This window comes from Zootoca vivipara, chromosome 5 (genome assembly GCF_965207765.1).
Source record: "Zootoca vivipara chromosome 5, rZooViv2.hap1.1, whole genome shotgun sequence".
Classification (NCBI taxonomy): domain Eukaryota; kingdom Metazoa; phylum Chordata; class Lepidosauria; order Squamata; family Lacertidae; genus Zootoca; species Zootoca vivipara.
In genome coordinates this window covers 41,445,477-41,472,675 of record NC_142588.1, presented here as the reverse complement: position 1 = coordinate 41,472,675, position 27,199 = coordinate 41,445,477, and the positions used below count along the sequence as shown (strand labels likewise).

The window sequence follows — 27,199 nt, the reverse complement described above, 5'->3', positions numbered from 1 at the left end:
GCGCTCGCCGGAAGCCCGAGGGGAGGCGCAGGTGCGGTGGCTTGTGGGACCGTCGTCGGAGGTGGCCGCGGTGGTGGTGGTGGGGCTCCATCATGGCGGCTTCCATTTCAGGCTACACGTTCAGTTCCGTTTATTACTACAGCACCAACAGTAGCGCCGACCATGTAAGTGTTCCGTGTGAGGCGACGTTTCTCCCTCACACACACACACTTCGCGGGCGGGGGGGCAGGGGAAGCAAGCCTTGCGCGAGAGGAAACGGCCATGAGAGGAATGAAGGGGGAGGCGGCGAGAGGAAGCGGAGCGCGGCTGAAAGGGGCGGCAGGTAGCCTGGGCCAAGCCGCCGTGGGAAGCGGGATACGAGGGGGAAGAAAGCTGTGTTTGGCGGGGGGCGGGATGGCAGGGTGAGTGCGCGACCTTTTGGGAAGACACCCATTCCAGGTGGTAGGAAGCAAAACGCGTGCTGGGAATACAAAACAGCTGAGCTTGATAACGAAGCCGCCCGTGAAGCCGTCATGCAGCTTTCCCCAACCTGGTGCCCTAAGCGCTTTCACTTGGTATTTATTAAGCAACATGCAGAGAATGGCTTTGGAGATAATACAATCTGTTAAAAGTAAAAGAAATCTCGTTGGATGTATCTATAGAAGCTGTTTTGTTTACCAATAGAAACTAGGGGGGCAGTAAAATAAAAAGAGAAACTAGGGCCACTGTAGTAATAAAAACTATATTTTTTTATAGTGACAGGGTTCAGCCGTGGTAAACTGCAGTGTTAGGGTGCTAGAAGAATTGAATAGAGCAAGTGAAGCCTGATAGTACATTTCCCTGTGCTTTGTTTTATGCCCGTACATAAAAGTAACTATTGAAAGAAGTATTGAACCAAGTTAGTGCAGTGTCCCTGATAATGCATGGATGCCAAATGCAATTGCCGTTACAGCAAAGCTAGACAGTTCTAAACTGTTTATGTTTGTGTTTAAATAATTTAAATATTCGGAATTTAAATATTTGGAAAATATGCTAAATTATCAAAAACTTGAGGCAAACTGAAAACTACTGAATGATTGATTCATTGATTGAATGAATGCAAAATATGCTGTTTTTCAATTAAATTTATTTTATTTTGAGAACCCACAATACTGGATGTAACTTACTTGTTTTCTAGGTAAGAACCCTCCCAGTGGGGCGGGGGGGAGGGGGAGAGGGACATGAAAAAATCTAGGTGAAAGCTATAGATAGTGATGGTTTAAGCTGAGAGACAAAGCTACCCACCAGTTGGTGAAGTTCTGAATGTTCCACTTCAGAAGTACTACTAGGTATGTCGTTAAGTCTATCCTTTAGATAGTTGCAGATGGTGTTTTATTTGTGTGTTTCTTTGCTTAAGTTCTTTATCAACACACCTTTATTATACTGATGCTGTAATATCTTTAACAATGTTGCATTGCTTTAGTATGTGTCTTGAGTGTTTCCTGATGTGGTGTAATGGTTATAGTGGTGTAAGTGGACTAATGGACTAAGACCTCTAGAAGCTTAAGGCTCAAATCTGTGGGAGATGGGTCCTTCTGAAGTTCTTTTGGGCAGAATGAGATGCAGTGGGTGATGGATGGTCGGATAACAAAATATCTGGATAGTTCTAGGCCAGGTGGTCTGACAGGAAGTATTAACTACAGTCCACAGAGACTTCATCTCCTTTTCAACTCCAGGTTCTGAGTATAACTGGTGCTGGGCAATAAGGATGGATTAGAAATCCTATTGTACAGCTGATCAGTAGTCTGATGTGGTGTTGAAGATTTACAGGCTTTTGTTTCTGCAAAGTTCTCAACGGTTATGTTGGAAATTTTGTTGGTGTGTCTCTGGAATTCATTGCTACCATTACAAGGTAAAAGGTACCATTACAACCATGGGGCTGTCACATGCTATCAGCCTACCACATGTTGTGAGTTGTACACAAGTTTGGCGATAGCTTGAACTCAAGTGGCAGAAGACTTAAACGTAGCAGCATGTGAGCCCATTTTTTGACCCACTGTGACAATAATGATGGCAAAATGTATCTGTACCACGATTCTGTTAGTTTGTTGTATGTAGACCAGGGGTAGGCAACCTAAGGCCCGTGGGCTGGATGTGACCCAATCGCCTTCTCAATCCGGCATATGGGTGGTCTGGGCATCAGCATGTTTTTACATGAGCAGAATGTGTGCTTCTTTTTAAAATGCATCTCTGGGTTATTTGTGGGGCATAAGAATTCGTTCATTCCCCCCCCCCAAAAAAATATAATCCAGCCCACCACATGGTCTGAGGGACAGTGGACTGGCCCACAGCTGAAAAAGGTTGCTGACTCCTGATGTAGACCAACAGAATTTTTCTGGGGACTTACAGTAGCTTTCAACGTCGTCCATAACATGATACAGTAATACATCCGTGAACGTCCACCTCGTCTAGCATCCATTCTGACGAATGTTCGCAGCAAACCTGGAAGTACCAGAATGGGTTACTTCCGGGTTTGCCGCTCGCGCATGCAGAAGTGCAAACCGCTCCGCACGTGCATACTCAGTGCTTTGCCCTGCATCCTTTTCAGCTAGCGGCCGGGGCTCCGGAACGGATCCCGGTTGCAAAACAAGGTACGACTGTAATTGTAAAACCCTTAGAGGTGCAGTGGGATATATTTGCGTTGAGGATAAAATCACCTGCAGCTATCTTCTCAGCTTGGAGGTCATTAATTCTGCAGTTTGGTCTCTGAATCATAGCTGCCAAGTTCTCCCTTTTTTTAAGGGAAATTCCCTTATGCTGAATAGGCTTCCTCACGAGAAAAGGGAAAACTTGGCAGCTATGCTCTGAATATGTCAGACCAACTTACTTTGCTGGGGATTTCAAGGATGGCCTTCCTTTTTGTCCCCCTGGCTTATAACATTGAGAAGGAATGACTGGTTGGAGCCAGGAAGTGAGACAAGCCTCCTTGTGAGAAAAAGTGGCTTAAAAGAGATGGTTGAGACCACAAATAAGAATCCTCAATCATAACTACTGGTTAATCACATATATTTGCTTTTAGAGCACAATGCTCAAGAATGTGATGGCTGTGCATTTCCAGTTTCACTGAGCAGGTGGATTTCAAGATGGATTTAACAATGGAACCACAGTCCTTACTATGATGGATAACATTTATACTGGGGAAAGGAAAGAGTCCACCTGGAAGCTTTCAGTGTTCTTGGATACTAGATAGTATCCTTCTGGTTTAACTGTCTGGGTTGGGGATCAGGGACACTGCACTAACTTATCTCAATAGTTAGTTTTCTGTACAGGCAACTCCCTGTTTCCACAGTGGGGGTTGGGTTCTGGGTCATTGCACATGTCGCAGAGTGAGCATAAGCCCATCCCATTCCTCCTTCCAGGGCCGAAAATGACATGTGCATCAGCAGTCACAGGCAGTGTTCAAAATTTTCCAGGCACATTTTGCCCTTGGCTATTGGCCACTTGTGACCATGTGAAGATGCCCAGGCACCAGGATGGCACCTGACATCTCCACTATCTGGAGGTGCATGCCTGGGGATCCTTGGATGTTGACTGTTTTCACACGCTAGCACCACATCCTGTAGAATTCTGTCTGTTCAGGAACCAAAAAGTTGTATTGAAAAATAAGACTTTTTAGCCGTCTGGCCCCAAAATGGCAATTAGACTTTCTGTTTTTGAGTCTGTAATCCTGGTTGAAGGAGCCATTTGGCACCTAACCTTGAATTTATAACACTGGTCATACGCCAATTGAACATTGCAAAATGGTTTCCACCTGTATATATATCATTCTTACTAAATTTATTGGGTGCTTTGTCTTGCTGAAGGCAAATCAAAGCATTTTTTTATATAAAAAGAAAATAAACCACCACCACCACCTCCAAAAAAAGGCCATAGATAGTTAACAGCCAAAGGCCAGATTGAAGAGTAATGTTTTTGCTTGGCGCCTAAAGATATGTACCAACAGTTCCAGGCAAACCTCCCAAGGAGAGCATTCCACACAAAATGCAAAATGTCTGTTCTTTTTTTGCCTCTGGACCTCCCATGAAGGGTACACACAAAGACTGCCCTTGGATGATAATCACAGGGTCCAGATTGGTTCACATGGGGAGAGCTGGTCCTTGAGGTATTGGGGGTGGCGGCCATGCTTTCTCTGTTGCTGAATGTTCTTCACAGGGAGGCTCACTTGGGTGCCAAACTTTATATGATTCTGACACATTTTATTCACACAGACTTCCTAAACTGGTTAACTCTTATTCAATTGCCATGGCTCTTTCATCTATTCCCAGTTTACTGCTTTTATACTACTTGCAGAAATGTGCTTCTTCTCATTGTTCTTAGAATGTCCTGTAAGGTGCTCTAAGAGTTTAGAAGTTGCAGGGTAGGCTAGAAAATGTTTTAAATTATACATTTTGCCATTTTGCATGTATCTGTATCCTTTGGTTTACCAACAGGAATGGAGGAATTGCAGCATAGAAAGGGCAGGGAGGAAGGGATCAGAGATGCTTATCACATTGGCATTGTTTGGTCCAATTGAAACCATAGTAGGAGTTCCATAATGTGTTTTGACTTATTGAACAGTAAGCATATTGAGCATAATCATGTGCAGCTCATTCATAATTCTCTTGCTATTTTGGGCACATACTAGCAATATTTCCCTCCTAAAAAAGTACTTTTGGAATGATGATCATGAAATCATGTAGAATTTTCATGTTATATTTTCAATGTATATTCCTTTATGATATTCTGCCAATAGATTGAATCTGTTCACCTGTGGGGGGAAAACAGGAGAAGCACTTAAGAACAAAGTAACATTTTCTGTTTATAATCTTTAGACTCCTCTTGTTAATGAGTTTATGTCTCTTTCCTAACACCATACAATGTTTTAATTTTTGTTTTTTTCTCATTTCAAACAAATAATTAATTTGCAATTGAATTCTAATGGTTATTTGGATTACCATTAATTGTGGTTTAAGTTTATATGAGCTACTTCAAGGGCTAACAAGGTAGAGTATAGATTTGGAAAACAATATTCCCCAAACTTGTGGTTTATTGGGTAAAACAATATGACTGTTTTAGGAAAACAGGCCTATTTTAATTTCATTTTGCTTGTTGATAAATAGCAAACAAATAAGTTAATGGTATCCTTGGTTTCTGTTACATTATGCCTTATTTACATATCTGTGTGCTAAATTCAGTAGCTTTTGTCCTTCAGATGAACTTTTTGTTTTCAACTTAAACAATTTTGACTTCGGATCAGTGAATTCTGTTGTCTGCTCTGGGAGGCAAGCTTCTTGAAGTGCAAGCTGTTCCAAAACCCAAAATAGGAATGTTCTGCCTACTTTTTGCAGTATGCAGCTACTGGATTGTAGCTTTTGCAAATATGCGCTGGTTTGTGTTCTCTGATAGCATTTTGTAGTCCTGTTTTATCTGTGGAACGCTTGCTCTGTACATTATTTCAGAACCAAGTAGCTTGCATGTTATTTTCATTAGTTAAATGAAGAAGCCAACTTTCAAATTCCATTTGTGTACAGTACTTAGGATAGACTACAGAGAACAAGAGAAGTTCTAAGCTGGTGTTTTTACCTCCTATATTCAGCAAGCTTTATCGTCCTGCTCTTATTTTCATATCTTTCTAAGCCCCTTTTTGGGTTACATCTGACTTCACTGTAGGAAGAAAATAATCTTGATGTGATAGGATGTAAACATAAGTCCTGTGCTAAGAATTGAAAATGCTGTCTTCCGTAAATAGAATCTAAAGGTCCCAAATTTTCTGCCTCTGTGAACCTGCTTAATATTTCCAGCAGGGGCCCATGTGACACACTGGCCACATTCACACCATGGTTGAGCGCCATGTGTATAAGCTGGAACTGAGACAAAGCAAATCCTCAGGCTCATAGACTTCCTCCTCTATTTCAGCTAAGTGAAGGACTTAACCAGCATTCTCCCCCCCCCCCAATTTTTTTCCTGAATCTTTGCTGCTTGTTGGGTTCTGGTTGAAAACAAACCCATGGTTTGAAGTTTGCTTGTTTTGAAACTGACAAGTTTGTGATACAGTCTTACGTCTGGATGACCAAATTCAGGGAAACTGAAATTATATACTAGTGAAGCCATTTTGGTTGCATAAGAGGAGAATAGAGGTGGTGGTAAGCCAACCTACTGTGTGCAAAATAATTTCTTAACCGCTCAACTTCAGTGATATTCCAGTGAAGAATTTTTTGGCATTCCACTACTGTATACATAATGAATATACAAAATATAAATGTAATTTAAATAAACAGGAAATAAAGGGAAAACATTTAACAGTCTTTGATATAACATAGTTTATTGCATGAGGCTACAATTGAGCCATCCTGGCATTTTGATTTAGCAATCTATCTCTTTGATGAGTAAATTTATCCCACTGCATGAATGGAAGTCTAGTCTGCTCACACATGCACAACCCTGGAATGACCCCAGCTAGAAAATGTGCCCACTTTGATTCAGAAAAAAAGTTTATTAACCCCATAGGACCCAGGGGTCTTAGTACTCTTAACATGAGTCAACAGTGTGATGCAGCAGCAAAAAAAGCTAATTCTACTCCAGGCTGCATCTACAGAAGAATGGTGTCCAGACATACCACTCTATTCTGCCCTGGTCAGACCACACCTGTAATACTGTGTCCAATTCTGGGTACCACAATTTAAGAAAAATGTTGATAAGCTGGAACATGTGCAGAGGAGGGCAACCAAGATGATCAAGGGTCTGGAAACAAAGCCATATGAGGAACAGTTGAAGAAGCTGGGTATGTTTAGCCTGGAATCGAGGGGACTGAGAGGAGATATGATATCTTCAGATATCTCAAGGGCTGTCACCTGGAAGAGGAAACAAGCTGGTTTTCTCCTGCTCTGGAAGGTAGAACTTGAACCAATGGCTTCAAATTACAAGAATGAGATTCTGACTAAACATCAGGAAGAACTTTCTGACAGTAAAAGCTGTTCGGCAGTGGAACAGACTCTCATGAGAGGCAATACTCTCCTTCCTTGGTGGTTTTTAAGCAGAGGTTGGATGGCCATTAGTCATGGATGCTTTAGCCGAGATTCCGGCTTTACAGGGGTTGAACTAGATGACCTTTGGGGTACCTCCTAACTGTACGATTCTATTATTCTATGAGTAGAAGTCAATTTGTGCAACCTTGGATTGTGCCCTTAATAATTTCAGTTACATGTAGTTACGAAAACTGCATGAAGATAAAACATGATGGAGTATAATTGTAGGTTTTGTCATTAATCATAATCCTTTTGTTCAATTTTATAGGAAGGATTTCTTTTAGGAGAGATAAGGCAAGAGGAGACGTTTAGTATTAGTGACTCTCAAATCAGCAACATTGAATTTCTGCAAGTTATTGGTAAGTAGCTACAGTTTAATAACTTGCACTGCAATTGAACCACATTTGTTTGCTTGTTTGTTTCACTCCCATGTTTATTGCTTTGAATTATCAAAAAATGGTCAGGTAAGTTTCTCAACAGGAACTCTGTTCACTACTGCTACTTGATTTTCTACTTTCTGTGGCATATGATGAAATTTCCCAGGTGTACACTTCAGGGCTTTGGAGACAGGTAGTTAAGAAAAGAGCAGCTACTTCATGAGACCATTTGCACCTGGGTACATGTTTTTCTAGTTCAGCAGATAGACAGCTGAGTTACATACTTTTTTCTTGTGCTTGAAATACAGTTCAATTCCTAAGGGGGAAGGAAGCCACTGGACTGGAAGCTCGGCTACATGTTTATAAGTGCTAAGTGTTGTTCCAGTATCCATAGAATAATGTCCTTTATTTGATTATCGTACAATTAATATGACTAATGAGCAAAACACTTGTATAGGTTAATTTCATTGATATTAGAAATGTTCTATGTATGTTCAGGGAAATGGAATTGGGTATTTGCTCTTGGGTTGATGTTTGGAAAAAACATGTGTGGTACATCTTGGTAGTTTTCCACTTGATGCAAAGTATAACTGAAACTTCCACTGTCAATTTCTTGGTCCAGATATCCATAATCATGAGCCTTGTTCCAAACTCTTTAGGTAAGTTACTTTGTCATCTTTTTCTTTTTCCTCTGTGCCAATTGTAGGTGGGCTGAAACCAGCATTAATATAACTGTCAGAATGAGCATCCAGTCTAATTATTTTTATTTAAATCAATACCACAGGTGTTATGAAAGAAATTTATAAAGAACAAAAATAAATCCTGGATGCACTTGGGCGCTCCCATATGTAGTTTACATTATTTTACATAATTTGCAATGCATCAATGCGCCTTGGTAACTGAAGAAGTGTGCATGCACACAAAAGCTTATACCCAGAACAAACGTAGTTGGTCTCTAAGGTGCTACTGGACAAATTTTTAATTTTTTAACTTCTTGAAGATCATCTAGGGAGCTTTGCCAGGTGGGGATTTGAACCCCAGCCTCTGAGGTCCTAGTCCAATGGTAACCATTACACCATGTTGGCTCTCAGAATTTGTCTGAAACTTTCTGCCAATCCTAGAAATACCAGCACTTCCACATAGGAAAGTTGAAAGCTGAAAGCAATAGGCGTCTATATATACAAAAACAAGTTATAAATTCAGTTCAGATTATATAATGTTGTTGTCAGTGGAGTTTAGACCTCTTCTTTTACTTAAACATGTACAGGAATAAGAATTTGTACACAATGCACAGCATCTGATAGTGATTTACTTTAAGACAAATGCAACCTTTGACATTGTTAGTTCTGTATAAGAATAGGCTTCGTTTTGCTGTGTGAAATAAGAAACTAACATGGTTGGAATATATGCCTATTTTACTGTGCCTTTAGTGTTCCAATACTTTAAAAAGAAATTTTCTTTATTAGACTGACCCCTGTCAATGGGTGTCATGAACTGTAAACTTCCTCTACAAAGAGGCTAAGAATTTGGCAGATAAGTCTAGGAGGAATGTCATTTTCTAATACAGGATATACTTAAGTTTCTGTTCAGATGTAGAAATTTGTGGATTTTAGTTACTATGTATGTTCAGTTAAATGACAGCTCCAGCTTGATACTGATATAAATAAATATGTGATGTTCATGTTAACTAAGAAAGTTATGGTAATTGTTTGGAACTGCTTTTAGGGAGATAAAAATGCTATCTGATAATAACTGAAATGCATCTTCATTTCAAAGACATGCCTTATAAATCTCATTATATAATCTCTAAAAATGCATGTTTTATATGTTTATTCTACACACACTGGGTATTTTGAGTATGGATACTTGCATACTGGGTGTGTTTGCCTTACTTAATTGTTCCTCCTGTCTTACAGTGTTTAGTTTGAATAGAGATTAGGCTCTGCTTATCCAGTACATCTAATACCCACACAGATAAAAGTGTATAAGGCTTATGGTACTTGCACATAAATGTATATGCCTGGTCCATACTAAACCGCTGTCTACACACAACTCCTTTGCCCATTATGTGTTGAATGGATACATAGCATGTACAGACTGACAATGATCTACAGTGTAAGCATCTGCTTCTAACAAAAGGAAACATACATACCTACATAAACAATCAATAAAAAATACAACCAAATTAAGCAATTTCCACATAAATCATATTAAGATCTAAAATAAAGATACAAAAAATAATAATATCAGAAACAGCAATAATCCCACCCCCAACAGAAAAAAACCCTAAGCAATATTCCAACCCAAAAACGTATGCTTTGGTCTTGAATGCTGCTTCTGCAGGTGAACTCCTGTCCCTTAGGCATGTGAGCAAGAGCTAGTTGAGATAATTTTTATAAACATTAGTGGTAGATTTGTTACTTGTGAAACTTGACATTTAATAGCAAACTTTTTTCAGGGGTACATGTTATTTTTAATAACTTAGCTGTTTAACTGCCCCATAATATTTTTCTATGAGGTTTAATTGTTTATGGATGTAGTGAATAAGCAGCCTCAGATACACCTTTACAGTATATTACATTTTATTCCACTAAACATCACTGACTTGATTCTAAGCCAAACCTAATTTTTTCTTAAGCTTTTATGACTATGCGGGCAAAGTCAATGAAGAGAATTTGGATCGGATTCTTAAAGATCAGAGAAAAGTAAGTCTGCACTTCTTTTTTAATTTTTTCTGTGTGCTACCAGTAAGGCCTGAAGAAAAAGTAACTAACATTTTATCATTAAAAATTATGAATGGAAATATGTTAAATATTAGACCAGGCATGGCTAACCTTTTTTGTCCCAAGTGTTTGTGGCCAATCTGCATGCACATACACTCACACACCATGTGTGAAAAGGATATGTAAAAAATAAAAGGGAAAGTATCGCAATGAGCATTCACAGGTAACTGATAATGGGGAGCTCTGCCACCTGTCTTTCCTCTAAGCCAGGCATGTCCAACAGTTAGATCATGATCCACCGGTAGATCACTGGACATCTGTGGTAGATCACCGGTAGATCTCCCCCCAAAGAAGCTCAACAACTTCCGCTCGCCTAAAGAAAGCTCAACTTGTTTGTCCTGCACCTCAAAAAAACTGGGGCTTTCCTCCTCCCTAAAAGAACACATCTTTGCCATGCACCCCAAAAATGGGGGTAGATCACTGCCAGTTTTTAACCCTGTGAGTAGATCGCAGTCTCTTGGGAGTTGGCCAACCCTGCTCTAAGCCAGCGTTTCTCAACCGCTGTTCCGCGGCACAGTACTGTGCTGCGAGACAACGGCTGGTGTGCCGCAAGACGCTGGCGACGAGAAGGGCGATTTGCTGCCCTGACACGTGATTGGCGGCCGCCATTGGGGCGCTGACCCGCCGGAAAGGAAGCCGGCCGGGTCACGACGGGGGCGGGGCGAGCGCAGCTCTAAACAGCCACCACCATGGCCTGCTGCTGTTCGTCTCGCTCCTCTTGCTGGCGGCGCCCGGGGCTTGGTCGGCACGGGAGTGAGCGGCCTCTTTGGCGAGGAGTCCTGCAGAAGGTGAGGTGCTCTTCTCCGCGCGCACGGGGAGAAGGCGGCGAGTGGCTCCGCCCACCAGGCCGGGACTGACGGGACTGAGGCGATTCAAGTCTGGGTGCCGCGGCAATGGGCGAGCCTCCCGTTCCTTCCGCTTCACCGCCTCCGGGCTCAGTGCTGCGCCGGCTGCAGTACCTGGAGGACGGGGGCCCCTTCTCGTGCGCAGCCTTCCCGGAGCTGCGCCACCCGCCCAACCTGTAGCCGAGGCTCTGCCGCTCGCTGCCCAGCTGCCCGCCTTCTCGCCGCCCCACTCCCGTTGAGAGAGAGAGACAGATGTGCGCGGCCTCTGAGCGTGTGCAGAGCGCCGGCAGGCGAAAGCCCAGACGCCGCTTTTGTAAGGTGCAATAGGGCAGGAGGCGGTAGAAGCCTCTGGCTGTGCTCCCCTCAGAAGTCCACGGGGCCAGCTGCTCCCTGGATGGGACTGCCCGGCGCCGGCCGCGGCTACTAGTCCCGGTGGCTCTTGGTGCGGGGGGAGGACAGCGTTGTCCACAGCTGGGGAGATTGCTGCTTCCTGGTGTCAGGGCAGGATGCTGGGGTGGGGGGAGGAGAGAAGAGCCACCAAGGGAGACCTGGCTTTTTCTCCGTTTTTGCATTCTTGGCATGCTCAAGGAGGATTGGGGCTGGCATGGCTTCCCAAGGGGAGCCCCCCCCCCCAGTAAGAGACAAAAAAACAGTGACAGTGTTAAAATGATGTACTTGTACTGTATAAATCTTGGGCAGCCGCAGGCATGAAATTGTTGAGGGGCCTGCCTCAGGGATCTCTTGTTGTTTTCTGCTCTTCTCTCCACACACTGAGTGACCACTTTCCCAGGGCCACCTGTACACAGAGGTTAAAGCTTAGTTCTCTCTCCCTTTCACTCCCATTTCTGCATCACCCAACTGATATTTCTGATCAGATGCTTCGTTGTCTCAAGCGCCACTGCCTCCCATACTGAACTTCTCATATTTCCTCTTTAGCTCTCCTTTTTTATTGTATTTGTTGATGACGTATTAGATGTTAATTAGTAGTTGATTTCACTGGCACGTATGCAAAGGTCACCTCTAAATATCTTTTTTTTAAAGTATTCATCTTGATTTTATTCCACAAAGTTTATGCAGAGGTTATAATGTTTACTGAACATTTGTTCCAACTTGTTTGTGGGCAGTTACACAACAATGAACATTAGTTTGCATTTATTCTGATTTGTTTGTTGGGTGTTGGTCTTCCTGGTATTAATTTGTTTACCACACACTTTTCAATGCATTTCCTTGTCACTTTCCAAATTGCAAAAAAGCCCTATTCTTATGAATATTTAAGTCTCACTATTACTATTTCAGTTCAATTCATTTGTCAAAACCACAGGGTCATAATTCCATTCCTATAGAGTTATGGCCCTGTGGTTTTGACAAAAGAATTCCCTTATCTGAACATGAGATTTCATAACAATAGGGCCTTTTTGGGGGGAGTCCTGAAGTGTGTATGTAAATAAGTATGTATTAATAATCATATTTTATATGGGACTTTGACATGGCAGCACAAATATTTGAAATTAATAATGTCTTTATTATATTATTATAAACTGCTGCCTTAATTCAATAGAATTACTTTATATATAGTCAATATAGGCACAGAGTTAAATTTTTTAACTTTTTTAATGGTGGTGTGCCTCGAGATTTTTTTCATGGAACAAGTGTGCCTTGGCCCAAAAAAGGTTGAGAAACACTGCTCTAAGCCATCTCTCAATCTCTCTGAATCCTGTAGGACTGGTGAAGAAGAATTTTCTAAATGTTAACTTTTTTGTAGTTGTTGCTCTCTTTGGTTGACTGAATTCAGTTTCATGTCAATGTTAAATAGGATGAGATGTAGGATATAACCCCAAGGAATTTCCCAATACTTCTTTTGGGAAATAGGTTTTCTAGCACCACTTTTCTGTAACTTCCCACCAAAGGAGTCTAGCCACAGTAGAGCTTTACTTCTAACTCATGTGGTCAGCACTCAACAGTGTGGAAAGAATTTTTTTAGAATTGTAGTTGGTTTTTCTCTTCATGCAATTTTTTTTATTGTACTCGCTAGTTCACTGGGGCACTGCCATACCTTGTGTTTTGTTCTATATCTTTCTAAATTTCTTTTTACAATGAAAGGGGGGGAAAAAAAATCTTTGCCAATGACATTAAAAGGGACTTGGTGGTTCATAACAATCAGCAGCCTAACTCTCAGTTATGGCTGATAATTGGGTGGAACTTCCTCATCCCTTTCATCTTTCCTGTGGCTTTAATGGGAAAAAATGTTTTCCGTTCTCTTTGAAATATAGAGAGGGTTTTTTTTGTTTCCTTTCAAGTAAGATCTAAATAATTGTAGGAATTATTGTACACAGTTAAATATACAATAACACTTTTTTATTTATTCTTCTTACTTCAGTTTTGAAGAAGGGAAATTTTGTAGTATCTTAGTACTGTTAGTATCTACAACAGAGGTTGATAGTGACTATATTTGGCTTTGCAGACCACTTCTAGCAGCTCCCCACACCCCTCAACAATTTGGCTGCATTGATGGTGCATTTTTAATTACTGTTTTTAAACTGGGAAAGGGAGGTGTTGCATTTGAGCCCCATCAAGCTGGTGTGACAAGAGAGGTTTCAACCTCTTTGTCCAGATCAGTTGATGATGAGAATGCAGATCTGATAAGCAAGGAAAGTGGACGCTCTTGAGCCCCATTGCATTGCTGCAGTAGTGTGAGCTGAGAGCTTTTATTCTCTTTACCCAGAACAACTCAAAGATGAGATTTTTCCCTCCCCTGCAGTATATGAAAGAGACAGAGAGAGTGTGTGTGTGTCATGCGGTCCTCAGAGCATTGGATAACTTTGAATGTGGCCCTCAGGTGTAAAAGGGTTTGCAACAAAAAGAGATTTTACTTAAACAGTAGAAAAACATAATGACTTGAGGGAAAAGAAGCTTTTAGGTATCATGTGATAAGAAGCATGCAGGTTAAATTGAATGTACTTCAGTAATAATATCTGCTGTCTCTGAAACAGGTTTTCCTGACACTGCAAAGTGTAATATTTTCTGAAGCATGGGATTGATGGTAACATGAAGGGATTCGATTTTCTCTAGATTGCAACAATGCTATCTTGTAGAATGCCATTTATTTCTTTGATTAGAATAATTATGCTTAAGAATTCTGGCATCATGTTGGGACTTTATAATTAATCTATATTGGATGTACTTTTGAGATGCCATTTTTATCCTTCAGTTAATACTTCCTCAACTCAATCTTTATTGTAGAACGTTATTGGATGGTACAGATTTAGGAGAAACACCCAGCAACAAATGTCATATAGAGAACACATCATTCATAAACAGCTGACACAGATTCTTGGAGTGCCTGATCTTGTCTTCCTTCTCTTCAGTTTCATCTCAACTGCAAATAACTCAACACATGCTTTAGAATATGTTCTCTTTAGACCAAACCGAAGGTAAACAGTTTTTAAGATGTGGAGGGGAACTGTTTGTCCATTTTAATGATTTTTTTATTTAAAAAAGTAATAGTCACAGATGATGTGCAAGTTGCTTTTCATCTGCGTGTTTCAGGTGCTTCAAGTTCTAAATATTTGGTGTGTATTGTACCAGATGACATAATTCACAGACAAAATCCAGAAGTATATGCTCTTCTGTGGAAGTTGTCCTGATGTCCCCCTAATTATACAAAACTGCTGAGTAATATATCCAGAAAGGGGGGGTTACAGTCAATCATCACTTTGCACAGGGGTTCTGTTTCTAGCCCCAGCATGCATCAGCAGAACATGTATAAGCGCCCCGCACCCTGTTCTACCCTTTTAGTGACTCATTTAGTGATGTTTTCGGGTCACTTCTGGGTTCAGTGCTGTGTATGCATGTGCCATCGGTTAATTGGTCATTGCCTGTATATGGAAAATATAATGTAGGAATTTGTAAGAATTATTATTGGATGACACATTGTAGTAGTTTATTCTGGAGCAACCCAGTTAGATGGGTGGGGTACAAATATATTGTTGTTGTTGTTGTTGAAAACTGTATTCTCAATATATCTGCTAGTAAAATATTCTGCTGTCTTTTTGTTAAAAATATTTTGTGGCCCACAAGAGTAACTAGAAACTAAAATATTTGAGAGACATGAAAATGACCCAATCACAAATTGGCTTTCTATAGCTGATCTGGTTGTACTTGCATGTAGGACTGCAAACTTTAATTAATTGAGCAATCATCTAAAACTGTAGCAGTGGGAAACAGCTTTAATCAATGTGACTAAGAATTAAATATTATGCTTCACCTTTTTTTAAAAAAAGCTATTTAGAAAAAAACTATTTGGTTCTAGTGGTGGTGGGTAATAAATAACCTCTTTCTTATATAGCCATCATTAACATTTTACAGCAGTGAGTTAGTTATATTTTATAGTTTGGTGAACAAAAGCTAGGTTGCATTCCTTTAATGGTCTGGTTTGCATGTACAGCAAGCTATGGCTTACTGCGTATAAGCAAGTATGCTGGTGCCTTGAGAGAAATGAGTGCTGCATTTCTCCCCTGGTCTTCGTGTACTACTAGGAGCAAGCTGCAAGTTGTAACCTAGGGTCTTTACTTACTGCTCATGGCTTGTTCGGGTATCAGCACTTAAGATCATAACTGGTATGTTAAAGTAAAAAAAGGTAAAGGACCCCTGACAGTTAAGTCCAGTCGCAGACGACTCTGGGGTTGTGGCGCTCATCTCGCTTTACAGGCTGAGGGAGCCGGCATTTGTCTGCAGACAGTTTTTCTGGGTTATGTGGCCAGCATGACTAAGCTGTTTCTGGCGCAATGGAACACTGAAACCAGAGCAGCACATAGAAACACCATTTACCTTCCCGCTGGAGCAGTACCTACTTATCTACTTGCACTTTTGGCATGCTTTCGAACTGCTAGGTTATATTTCCTTCTTAATTGTAGCTTTTTGAAACCCTAATCATTGTGGGGAGGTAGTAAGGCAATAGGCTCTCCTGGGTGATATTATTATGACTGGAATCTCTTGTAGGGAAATAACATTACAGAAAGTAACCTCATATTTCTAAACCTTTTCTGCAGGTATAATCAAAGAGTGTCACTTACTATTCCTAATCTAGGCAACACAAGCCAACAGGAATACAAGGTCTCTTCAGTGCCAAATACTTCCCAAAATTATACCAAAGTTATTAAGGAGCATGGGTGAGCATTGTTTTAATATGTAACAAATGCCATAAATGCATGTGATCGCAAACTTAGTCACACTTGCAGTGGATCCATTGATTTCAGTTATCATGACTGTTAGATATCACCAGGAGCAGATCTAGAGCATTCTTGAATATCTGATTCTGTTTAATGACTGCTGTTTTTTAAACAGTACAGAGAAGCAGAAAAATAAGTCAAAAACTTTATTTGGGATAAAGCAAATTATCAAGAAAAGCAATGTTCATGTGACCGAGGTTAGCAATGTTAATGTGACCAAGGTTAACTGTAGAAGATCTCCATGTGTAGGACATTCATTGGCTTAAATGAGGCTCCTTGTTGGCTTTTAGTTTGTCATGGTTTATTTTTTTGTTTTTGTTTGTTTTGTGTGCAATAAATATTTGATCTATTTACTTTGTGGAATAAACGTTTATCTCCTGTTAATATAACATCAGGTTGTGCAAAAGTAACTTTGGATTGTATCTACTGGTGTCTTTTTACTTGATGGAAGGCTCTTTGATCTAGTTTCCATCAATGGAACAGGGAAGGAGGCATTTTTTGCCGATTTCCCTCTCCTCTGCAAAACCTCAGCCCCTGGCCAATTTGCTTGGATTGGGGACCCTTTGGAGCAACATGTGCAGTGGCACACAGAACTGCAGGGGGAAATGGAATTGACAAAAAATGCCTCCCTCATTTTTCTGCAAATCGAAACCTCTGCTGCATCAAAGAGCTTTGTGTCAGTCCAGGGTGCATCATAGATGCTATCCTTTGGTTTTCGGACAGCTTCAGCAGCCCAGGCCTTGCTTCCTGGAGTATGGCTCTGAAAGGTAAACCCTTTTGAAGGGTAAAATACATATTGGAAAAGCAGGATTTTCCCATTTCTAACTCATTATTTCTGATGTATTTTTAGTACTGCTTTTTTTGATAAAGATGGTGTGATGAAGGACATCAGGGCTATATATCAGGTTTATAATGCACTTCAAGAAAAAGCACAGGTAACTCTTCTTTAATGTTCTGTATTTATTGTGGCAACTTTCTGCTTATTAATGCAAAGCTACAGTAAAACGTTCATTTCGAATTTAAATGTTACACAAACAACTTACATTGTGAATAGTTAAGTTATATTAAGTCAAATCAGCTAATTAAGATATTTAGTTAATAATGCTTAATAGAACAGAAATTTCTAGCATAAGAATTGTAGGTGATAATTGTCTATTACAAGTTTTCCCTGCTTTAAGACTGAAAGTAGCTGTCAAGGAGATAGGCCAAATTGTCCTATGTCCAGATCTCACTTTAGGATATGCATGGGCAAAATGCTGAATCTTTGCGGCTGCATTCTGCTGAAGGGCTTTCTCCACTGGACTTGATTGCAAAATTGAGGCCCTACTGTATAATGCATTAAGGCTGTGTGTGTGTGTGTGTGTGTGTGTGTGTTAAATATTTGATAAGGAATCTTTAAAGAATACTGTAGCATTTAAAATTAGCAGAAAATGGAAATCCCTCTTTGCTCCAGTCCTTCCTGTTCTGTGATTCAGGCCCTACTGCCTATTATCTGGTCTTTTCAAGGTCTGGATGCCATTGTGCCAAGGTTTAATTAAGGCCATAACTGCATGTTTACACTTAAGTAGCTCCCCCAATTATGTGCCTGAAACCTGGTTTATGGCATTACCGGTGGTAAAGTAAGCATCCATAATTACTCCTGCTATGCATAAAGTTGCCATCTTCCTTTTATTCTTGAATCCTGTGGGTTGATTTGAAACTGCATCATTTGTGCCTTTTCTTTATTGTTCAGATTCGTAGCATACATGTCTGGTAGTTTAGTTTAATATATTTATATATTGTTTTGAGGAGTCCCAGAACGTTTGCAGTAATAGAGTATAGAATATGAAATACATAAGATGTTCAAAAAACAAAACAGATATAAAAACTAAAAGTCTTCATCTGGTAGATAGCTAACCAGGTTTTATAGATTGAGGGGGAATTTCTAAGAAGAAAGCTGCCCAAGCTTAAATCCTGCCTACCTTATCTCAGTTGTATAGAGGCTTATTAGGTTTCTCAGCAGTGATGAAAGGGCCGTTTTCACATGCTCAGAGGCACACTTCTATATTCTATATATATGATCCATGCTGTGATCATTAACATCCGTACAAACATTAATACCCTTAGTGGTTCTCTTAAATAGAGCATCTCTATGTTTTATTCTTTAAAAAAAATACATTTGACGTTAAGTAATTGCAGTTATCATACAGGTGTGTTGAACCTCTGTCTGAAGCAAAAATGAAGTAAGTGCTTGCTTTCCTGAAATCACCCTTTCCAATATTTGTAGGGATGTGACTTTCCTTGCTTTATGTTGGTGCACAAGTGACTTAAAGAAGCCTACCTGTGCATGCTTTGTGGGCTTACACTTATTTCTGTTACGTTTAAAGCTAATAGACTGTGAACTTTGACTTAGGCTTTCCCCCAATATTAAGTCCTCACATTCTTTCTCACTCATAGCTCTTTAAAAGAGAAAAAACAGATCCATGTGAAATGCCATGACATCTTCAGATGAAGGGTGGTATACAAATTTAATAAATAATAATAGTAATATCTCACCTAACTTTTACAGTTCTAAGTTCTAAAGAACAGTCAGGTGTATAAAAAGCCTCTTCCCAATATATTCCCCACCTGGCCAGTATTCACTAGATACATTGCAATTATGGTATAAATGGATTTTTATTTAGCTGTTTCTTCAGCAGGCTGCTCATCTCAACTTATTAGCTGCAGTGCAAATAAACTTTGCACTGCACCAGCTAGAGTGGCCATTCTCTTGCATTACTCCAAATAACTACTTGACTCTTCTGGTTTGCCAAATCTGGTGTCAGCATTAGTGGCTTGGGACTACTCTTACAGTTTTTGTAGTGCTACATCCCAGGCTGTGAGTGGACCTGCCCTGATTATTACATGACCCTCATGCAGTTTTGCTGCAGTGCATAAAATCAGTTTGCATTACTGTTCTCAGATTCCAGTAAGTAATGATTGAAAGGTGGTGACATAGAGCATTATCTGTTTTCAATGAGGGTTTATGAGTTGTTGCTTGGCATAAGCACACTTAGCATTGGCAGTATATGAAGCCAAAATCTGGCTGCTAAGAGTGCAATTACTCCAGCTACTTGGGAGTAAACAACTTTGAATTCCAAAGAACATACAGCACAGTCCTAACCATGTCTATTCAGAAATAAGTTTTTAAAACTTAGTGCAAATTGTATTTCATTCCTTCAGTACTTTACAAGGATTCCCAGAGTTGAAATTTGACAACTTCACTTTCTACCACAGTAATTGAGGTTTGGTCACAAGTGGTGCATAGTATATGAATTATGAAAATCTCACAGTGGCTGTGTCTTGGAACTTGATTCTTCTACATTGCATTTCTGCTAAGGCTTTTGAACATGAATTTTCACTAACCTTGTGTGTTTCTCCTAGGCAGTATGTATAGAAGTAGAGAAGAGTGAACTAGCTGCTGAAACTTTCCAGGCAGAAGTCAATAAGCTAAAAACACAAATCTTGCAAAAGAAACAAGAAAAGGAGCAGGAAATAAGTAAGCCTTTTCTGTAAATGTTCTCTACCTGGCTGGGAAAATTGACCGAACACTCAGCTCTGCAGTCTTCGCTCCGTTACACAGTCCAGTCTGAAACAAATCCAATATTTAGAGTTTAGTACATAGCACAATAGCTGTGAAAGACATAAGACAAGAAGCAGAAGCTTTTAGGGTAAGGTAGCAAGTAACCAAAGTGAGAGCTGAATAGGCCTGATAGTGGGGCAGAACTCATTTTGCATGGTTTCTGCCCACTGCATTCTCTCCACACTGTGCAGAAGAACTGAAGGAGTATTGAAAAGAGTTTGGAAAAATATCCTTCAATTTTAGAGAAACAAAATTTTAACATAACTGCTTCTGACACCAGAAGATTGAATTTTGAAAAGATTATATGCATGTTTAGTTTCATTTGTCCATGACAGATGATATGTGATAGTTCTGAATTAGTGTTCAAAACCTCAGTGCCTCATTAGCTAAGAATCAAAATCAAAGTTACTATTGTATAGTTCAGACATACATAGATCTCATCCCAGTTGGTCTCAGTAACATATGAGGAAAGAGGTCAGAAATGAGAAATCCGTATCTGATGGTTTTGTGGTTCAGGTGCTGTTAGGAATTCTCTTGCCTAAAAATGAGCATACTTCTCAATGAATATTAGAAACAAAATAAATAAATAAATCCTTACAGTAGCACCTTAGAGACCAACTAAGTTTGTTATTGGTATGAGTTTTCATGTGCATGCACACTTCTTCAGATACCATGCACACGAAAGCTCATATCAATAACAAACTTAGTTGGTCTCTAAGATGCTACTGGAAGGAATTTTTTAAATTTTGTTTCGACTGCAGCAGACCAACACGGTCTGTAATGAATATTAGGTTGTGGTTTTGGCTTTTAAAATAATAGCCAATTGAAATTGCTTTAAATGGTTTTACTTCAGTCTTTTCCTGCAGAAGTACAATCCTCTGTTGTGAGGCATAATACACGTATGCTATATATAAAGGTAAAGGTAAAGGGACCCCTGACCATTAGGTCCAGTCGTGACCAACTCTGGGGTTGCGGCACTCAACTCGCGTTATTGGCCGAGGGAGCTGGCGTACAGCTTCCAGGTCATGTGGCCAGCATGACAAAGCCGTTTCTGGCGAACCAGAGCAGCACACGTAAATGCTGTTTACCTTACCGCTGTAGCGGTACCTATTTACTTGCATTTTGACGTGCTTTTGAACTGCTAGGTTGGCAGGAGCTGTGAGCGAGCAATGGGAGCTCACCCCGTCACAAGGATTCGAACAGCCTACCTTCTGATCAGCAAGCCCTAGGCTCTGTGTTTTAACCCACAGCACCACCTGCGTCTATATACAGTGGTGTCTCGACTTGCGAAATTAATCTGTTCCGAAGGCACCTTCATAGGTCAAAAAATTCGTAAGTCGAAAAGTGCCATTGGAAACGCGATTTCCCATAGGAATGCTTTGGAAACGGAAAAATTCGTAAGTCGAAGCAACCCCATCTAAAAATTCGTAAGTTGAAAAAACCCTATCTAAAACCGCCGCGGTTTCCATTCGGATGTCAAGAAATTCATAAGCGTGCGGCCATTTGCCCCATTTGTAAGTCGAAAAATTCAGTTGTCGAGTCGTTCGTAAGTCGAAAAATTCGGTTGTAGAGTCGTTCGTAAGTCGAGGTACCACTGTATACTATATGCTATATATACTCTGCTGTAACTGTACCATTCTTTTTTGCCCATGAGGAATTCTCTTCTGAGAGGCAATAAATGCACCTACAGCAGCCCATTATCAAGTTTGTGTTAGTGCCTGCCTTTGAGAAATCCTGTCAGTTTGAGTTAACTAAACCAAATTGCTCCACTTCACTTTGGCACAGGGTTTAACTTCTTGCAACACATTGCACTAATGAAGCATGCTAGTACTAGCAAAGTGAATTCTAGGAAAACCAGTTCAGTCAGTTTAACATTGGCAGTTTTTCACTCAAATGACTTACTTAAACACAGTTCAGTACATATGTGCATTGTGAGTTTCTTTTCAATGCCCATGATATCAAAATTTTATGCAGTTTGCCACATTAAGATACCTTGTTTTGACAGCTAATTACATTTATTTTTCCACTTTTTTGTAGGACTGCAGCAGGCCATCTTAAGCAGACAAATGTCAAATGATGCCTTGGAGCCTATATTTATCCCCCGAATGTCCCATGCTGGATTTGTTGCAGAAGGTAGTAATCTTGAAGAACCCGATGCCTCTGATCCTCCTCCTCCTTATGCTGACTTGAGTGTAATCAATCATGACAGTGCCACACGCCCTGGTGTTCTAGAAACCAATGTTTTCATGCCTCGACCTCAAGCAGTAGGCTCTTCCAGTTATGTTTCCACAAATACAGGATTGAAGCTTTCAGGCAATGGAACATCCATGCCATCCTCTTCCCAGGCGACTGTGGGTGACAATGTTAATGAATCAGAAGACAGTGACTGTGAGAATTTTCTTGAACCTACAGAGTCATCTGACAATGAATACGCACAGACAAGAAATTCTCGTCCCCTGACACATGCGGATGGAGATTCCAGGAACACTCAAATCTCCCAGATCTAATGGAACATGAGCTTAATATAGCACTATCTTTCCTAAATGTTACAGAAATATTTTGGGATTTAACTTGGAGGAAATGGGCTACAAAAGTGGATTGTTGTGCACAGCAGATGTAGAAGACTTGAACTTAGATGGCTTATTCACTTTTGTGATACATTTTTGCAGGTTTTGTAATTGAATCATTAGGATAATCAAACTACTAATATTGACGAAATACATGGATGTACCGGTAAATAAGCAAAGTGAAATTGGGGGGGAGGGAATCATGTGGCTTTTGTTGCCATATTCTCCATTAAAAAATGGAATTTAGCAACTAAGCGCACTCTAATGATCTCAAATCAAAGCTTACCTCGTGCACTATCATGCCTTGAATTTGGGGGGAGGGGGGCATTTCTAAGAACTTTGATCAGCAGGCTTTTTAATGGTGAAGCCAAATAGATCATTGCCAGAAACAAAAACCTTTGATAATTCCAAGCAGCCTGATTGGAACAAATGTGAGCTATATTCTCTGCATGCTCTTTTAATAGAGATGAAGTTTGTTTCAATCTTTTTCTACTAGCCTAATGTCTATCACTTAAAATTATGGTTGCCTTTTTATGTAGAAAAGCGATTACCAGTAAATCATCAGTGAATGTCTTGAGCATAACTACTCTGACCTTGGTGGATTTAAAGTGACTTTCCCACACTATCATCGTTTGCATTTTTGTTCTAAAAATATGAAGAGCACATAGCAGAAAGTAGTGAAATAATGTGGTCAGTTCTGAGAGGCACTGAACATTTAATGCAAAATTTCGTGCAACTTTCAGAATAATCCAGATTTACTATGTGAACCACTTTGAGTCTCTGTTAGGGAAAAAAGTGGGATACAAATAATAATATTAATAAATAAAATAAAGTCCTGGAGAATAGAAGAGGCTGTCTAGTGAAATCCCTTAGGGTTTTCCTCTTAAATTAACTATAGCTCTTCTCATGTTGGGGTAAGAACTTGCGAGGCATTAAGTGGAGTCCATTTAAATAATTTTTGAATGCACTTAAAATATTTTTTATTTTTATGCTTGCAGGAAAAAAAATACCCAAAAGATACAAAATAGTGCCACTAAGTATCGAACTAGGCATTTTCTTCAATTAGCAAATGGCAAACCTTTGATTATGTAACAATTTGCCTTTGTTTTATTTAATCCAACTCTTGATTAAAAACCCACATGAAGACTTCTTTTAGATATATGATTGCCTACAGCTAAAATCTCAGTAGCTAAACAATCCCACATCTGTCTGTTCGACGCTCTGTTGTCTGTACTAAGTAAAACCAAGTGGCTTTGAAATATGATAAAAATACTTCTATCTCCTTGGACATTTGGGACTTATAAACATTTCTGTTTTTAATACTTAACATGCTATTTGGCCTTAACATGATATGTTTTGTTTTACATTGCTGCAGTCTGTTCTAATTAACAAAAAGTGTGCTTGGGTTTTATTAACTTTGGGTATCTACAAGCATCTGTTGTGCTGGTTTGTTAAATAAGTGCTGTTGCCATCTCATCAGTTCATTCAAGAAATTTTATTTTTTATGTCACTCAAATCTTTAATGTACATCTCTGACAAAGCAGTTAAATGTGACAATAAAATCTTATTTAATCCTTTATCTTTTAATATCTGTCAGCAATGTTTCATTGCAGTGAGATCATGCATCTGCAAGTGAAAGCAGTGTTAAGATCCACCCCTCAATGAAACAAATGATTGACAAAACTGTATATTGGTTCCCCTATTGGCTGAGTGTAAAGAGGAGCACCCATGAGATTATGGTTTGTATACAGTAGTAATCACTTTTTTCTAATGACCATTCACATTTGCTCATGCATGGCAAATATCTATAATCCTTGCAACAGAAGACTGGCAGCAGCAATTTAATAAATATCCCCTTAGTTTGCATAGTTCATCACAACAACTTTTAGAGGTAGCAACTCCATTTGCATGGATGACTCAGCTAAGTCTGGATAATGTTGAATAAGTTCCTATGCACACAAATTACTTCTATAAATATTGGCATATTTAATTTCTAAATGGGAAAATCATGATGGTGAAATATTACATTGCCTATAATAATCATCTGTTATAAAACCTGTCGTCTTAAATCTGTTGCCTGTTTCTTCATAAATTGGGGTTATGAGGGCATACACTTCATTGGCATCAATTTCTAAGTAACTCAGAATCCATACAAACCTGCATAATTATCTCCGGTAGAAGTACCATCATTGACTGTTGTGCCCTTATTAGGTCATTGTAATTGTCATCTCTGGTTATGTGTTAGGTTATGAGTGACCATAATGCTTGTATAACACAGATGGAATGCTGGTTCCATCAGCAGTAGCTGGTGTGAATAAGAGCCCTCTTCCATTATTCTTACTGGGGGATCCAGACTCAGCTGGGAATAAGAACTTCCATGCAGTAACTTGTTTTTAATCTTCTCTTTTGGAGACTAATCTGCCTTCTTTTCTCCTTTCTCTAACAACTCTTCCAATTATTTTGCATTTACAGTACATTTGTATTATGTAAAAACAAATTATAATAAGGGGAGAAGCAATGTCCTTAGATTTGTTCCCTTATCACCACTGAAGAAATCAAGTGATTTGTTCCCTTAGATTTGTTCCCTTATCACCACTGAAGAAATCAAGTGATTATAATCTTCGTTACTATGGTGGCAGCTTGCTTTTGTCTGCCTAGATCTGGCATCCCCAAACTGCGGCCCTCCAGATGTTTTGGCCTACAATTCCCATGATCCCTAGCTAACAGGACCAGTGGTTGGGGAAGATGGGAATTGTAGTCCAAACATCTGGAGGGCCGAAGTTTGGGGATGCCTGGCCTAGGTGCTTAATACTGGTATATTGCCTGAGATGTATTCTAAATGGCAGAATGGTAAGTGGTCTGTAGCCTGAAACAGGTCTAGCTTTTGTATCGGGTTTGCTATTGCACAGCGTAGTCTTCTGCAAAGAGGATTGATTGTCTGAGCCCCACATATATGTATCTTCCTGTATTATTCTGTTTTCCGTAACTAAGCTTAAGGCAATGTAAATGGGAGTTGCCATGCAGTCACAGGCCAGACACAAACCTGATTTGTTCCAGCAGTTTCTTAGTTCACAAGAAACTTGGGTTTCACATTGCCATCAACACAGAGACGATTTTTTAAAATTAATTGTTGGTGTAGTTTTTCTAAACTGCTTGAATCATTATTGAATTATGGGCAGTATATAAATGGATCGAAATAAATAAATGTGGGGTTTTTTAATGTTGGGGGCCATTTTTAGAAATTGTCGCTATCAACCTTCCCCAACCTGGTGTCCTCCAGATGGCTAGGACTACAATTCCCAGCCTTCCAAGTTAGCATGTTCAGTGGTCAGAGAGTCCTACTCCAAAACATTTGGGGGGGGGGTAACAGTTGGGGAAGAGTGACCCATATTGCTTGTTGAACCTGTCTGCCATATATATTATGGAGGGACATGCTACCAAGCAGATCAGTCTGCCTTTTGTGTTGCTCTTTGCATACAACTCTAGATGAATAATCTGGCCGATTGAAAATTACATGTCAGTATACACTATTCTTATGACCACATAGCACTGTTATCTAATCACGGGACTTGGATTACTGTATTAGCATAATCAGTTCCTGCTCAATGTGGGCTCTGGTGCACACCATCCTTTTTCTTATAGAGCTCGTTGGAGAAAGGGCAACTTCTGCTGAGATAGGAGTCTCTCTTTCCACAGACAATAATGATCCATTATGGTAGCAGAGCTCTGGGTTCATTTATTGACTCCAGCTGGCATTTCTTGGTTCTTTAAGTACACTATTTTGATTGCATCCATTTCCTTAGGACTGATTGCTTGTCCTCGTACTTTGTGACTCCAGGGTGCTGCAATTTTAATACAGTTGAAGTGAAAGGCTTAAGTGGTAAAGCAGCCTGCTGTATTTCTGAAGAATCAATTTAGCACTAGTAGGAAGTTGTGGCATTGGGAAAATCAATTATTTTCCTTGTGAGCTATCCATTTAGAAGGTGAAGTTGAGCAGCTGGGAGGCTGTTTTATACAGTTTGCCTTCATTTCTGCCAAATGGTTTTAATGAAGGATGTGTCGAAGAGGGGAAGGAAAGCCATCCACTGTCCACTGAGGGCAGAAAGGATGGGATTGTGTTGCTCAATGCACATGTTATTGATGCTCTGTTGCTTGGGATGAGGGGGGTGGGAAATGCACTTGTACATGTGCCAAGAAATACAGGTGAGAGTACAGACTTTATGGCTTCAAACTATTCACACTCCTTTGACGTCTTTTGGAGCTCCTTTTCCCTTGTCCTGCTTTTCTAGATATCAATCTGTACTTTCTTTGGCAGTCAAAGTTGACATTTTTTTTACCAGAGGCAGAGTATCAAGTGTGCCCCCCCCCAAAAAAAAACACCCCAGAATAAGTCAAGGTACAGTATCTAGTATTCAAGGCTGGTTAAGTCATTGGCACCCTTGAATATTCCATTTATTTCCCTCCCTGTTTTTATGTACATATGCCCCAACACACTGCACATTCTGTGACCACTAGCCGTACTCATTCTTTGGGGGTTGTGATTTATTACACTTCTGCAAACCTTGGGTTCCTCTGAACATGATGATACATTTCTCTTGTTTCTCAGTAGCTCCAATTTGGCTACACAGGTGTCATGACTCAACAGCATCTGACTTCACTAAAGATACAGGTATATTGCATCACATATATAGATATTTAGAAGCTCCATGTTAAGACTCGAGACAGTCTGCCTTTGATGCTAGAAAAGGCATCAGAATAGTGCTGTTTATCTAAAGC

General features: G+C 39.9%; 1 protein-coding gene across 1 annotated transcript; it reads left to right on the top strand.

The window, feature by feature from the left end:
• Nucleotides 1-54: 54 nt before the first annotated feature.
• On the top strand, nucleotides 55-24,000 carry ABRAXAS2 (abraxas 2, BRISC complex subunit). Its single transcript, XM_035137743.3, has 9 exons — nucleotides 55-164; nucleotides 7,291-7,381; nucleotides 8,022-8,058; nucleotides 10,038-10,104; nucleotides 14,268-14,458; nucleotides 16,076-16,195; nucleotides 17,106-17,190; nucleotides 19,658-19,772; nucleotides 21,894-24,000. The coding sequence occupies exons 1-9, from the start codon at nucleotides 93-95 to the stop codon at nucleotides 22,361-22,363; spliced, it is 1,248 nt and encodes a 415-aa protein (XP_034993634.1). The 5' UTR covers nucleotides 55-92; the 3' UTR covers nucleotides 22,364-24,000.
• Nucleotides 24,001-27,199: the final 3,199 nt, after the last annotated feature.